Consider the following 1103-nt stretch of genomic DNA (forward strand, 5'->3'; position numbering starts at 1 on the left):
GCTGCAGCATGCCGCCGTTCCACGCGCTCTGCGCCGCGGTCTCCGCCACGGCGGTCGTGGTGATGCTCACGGCGTCGGTCGTCGGTGCCCGGGAGCAAGGTGACACTGTCGAGGTCGGGGAGCGGGTGTTGGTGCGACTCAACGTGGCAGGGGAGGGCGGCGGGGTGGTGCTCTTCATGATGTGCGACAACAAAGCCTGCGGCAAGGTGGAGTGGTGGAGCGTCGAACCCTACAAGGAGCCCGCCATCCGCTACAAGTCCTTTGTGAACTGTGACAGCGACGGTTGGGGCGGAACGCGAGTCGATGGTGTAAGGACACGTTGCTGCTCTGAGTTCGAATGTGAGGCTCGGCGAGGCTGATAATAATATTTTTCTTCTTTTTCTAAAACATTTATTTTTCGTACTGGATACACGGCTGGCGGGCAGAACGTTAACAAGGACAGCGACGTCAACAAGCAGTTTCCGGCTTCCACTCAGCTCCTCGTGACCCGGACCTCCGACGCGCTCCTCACCGTCCAGCTGTTCAACGGCCGCACCGCGATGTCGGCTACTAAAGTGGCTCTCTCCAAAACCATGAACCGGCTGTACATCAAGAAACACCGGGAACTGCTCCTCTCCCGCGCCAACATGACATTCGAATTCCTCGGTGCGTGCTGTGCTGAGCCTGCAAGTTGTAACGAATTTTCTGCTCGATTTCAGGGCCACTTTGTTTGTGTTGTCCCCCGCAGACCTCTACGAGTTCGACTCGTCCATGTGCGCCAACGGAGGTGTGTTCGTCACAGAGACGAACTCTTGCGAGTGCGCGCACGGCTTCCACGGGTCGAACTGCGAGACAGGTGGGTAGGGTGCCAGGGTGCCTGCCGCCTCCCTGACCGAGCCTGCCGCCTGTCCTGCTGTGCCCTGCGACGGGCATCGGATGCACAAATGAGTCTGAGGACGACTAGTAGTGGAGTGAGATGCTCGCACCGGACCAGCCACCTCTCACTAACAGCCGTTTTGCCGTGCATTATTTGAGCCTACGTCATCCGAATCAGATTCGATTCGGATCCGGATCCGATGCCCGGGCGCTGCATGGCATGGCCGCATGCTCTGCCCCCTCCCCTG

The 1103-nt window shown here is 59.5% G+C and overlaps 1 protein-coding gene across 1 annotated transcript; it reads left to right on the plus strand.

Annotated features, from left to right (window-relative positions):
* Nucleotides 1-13: 13 nt before the first annotated feature.
* LOC127752217 (uncharacterized) lies at nt 14-990 on the plus strand. Its single transcript, XM_052276970.1, has 3 exons — nt 14-308; nt 426-645; nt 728-990. Exons 1-3 carry the CDS (start codon nt 63-65, stop codon nt 841-843), a joined length of 582 nt encoding a protein of 193 aa, XP_052132930.1. The 5' UTR covers nt 14-62; the 3' UTR covers nt 844-990.
* Nucleotides 991-1103: the final 113 nt, after the last annotated feature.

The sequence above is a fragment of the Frankliniella occidentalis genome, unplaced genomic scaffold (genome assembly GCF_000697945.3).
Source record: "Frankliniella occidentalis isolate FOCC.00 unplaced genomic scaffold, Focc_3.1 Scaffold5264, whole genome shotgun sequence".
Lineage (NCBI taxonomy): Eukaryota > Metazoa > Arthropoda > Insecta > Thysanoptera > Thripidae > Frankliniella > Frankliniella occidentalis.

Excerpts from the sequence above, each read along its gene's own strand:
- LOC127752217 (XM_052276970.1), top strand. The coding sequence starts at position 63 with ATGCTCACGGCGTCGGTCGTCGGTGCCCGGGAGCAAGGTGACACTGTC. Across the intron at positions 309-425 it reads GCGGAACGCGAGTCGATGGT|AACGTTAACAAGGACAGCGA; the intron begins GTAAGGACACGT and ends GCTGGCGGGCAG. Across the intron at positions 646-727 it reads CATGACATTCGAATTCCTCG|ACCTCTACGAGTTCGACTCG; the intron begins GTGCGTGCTGTG and ends TGTCCCCCGCAG.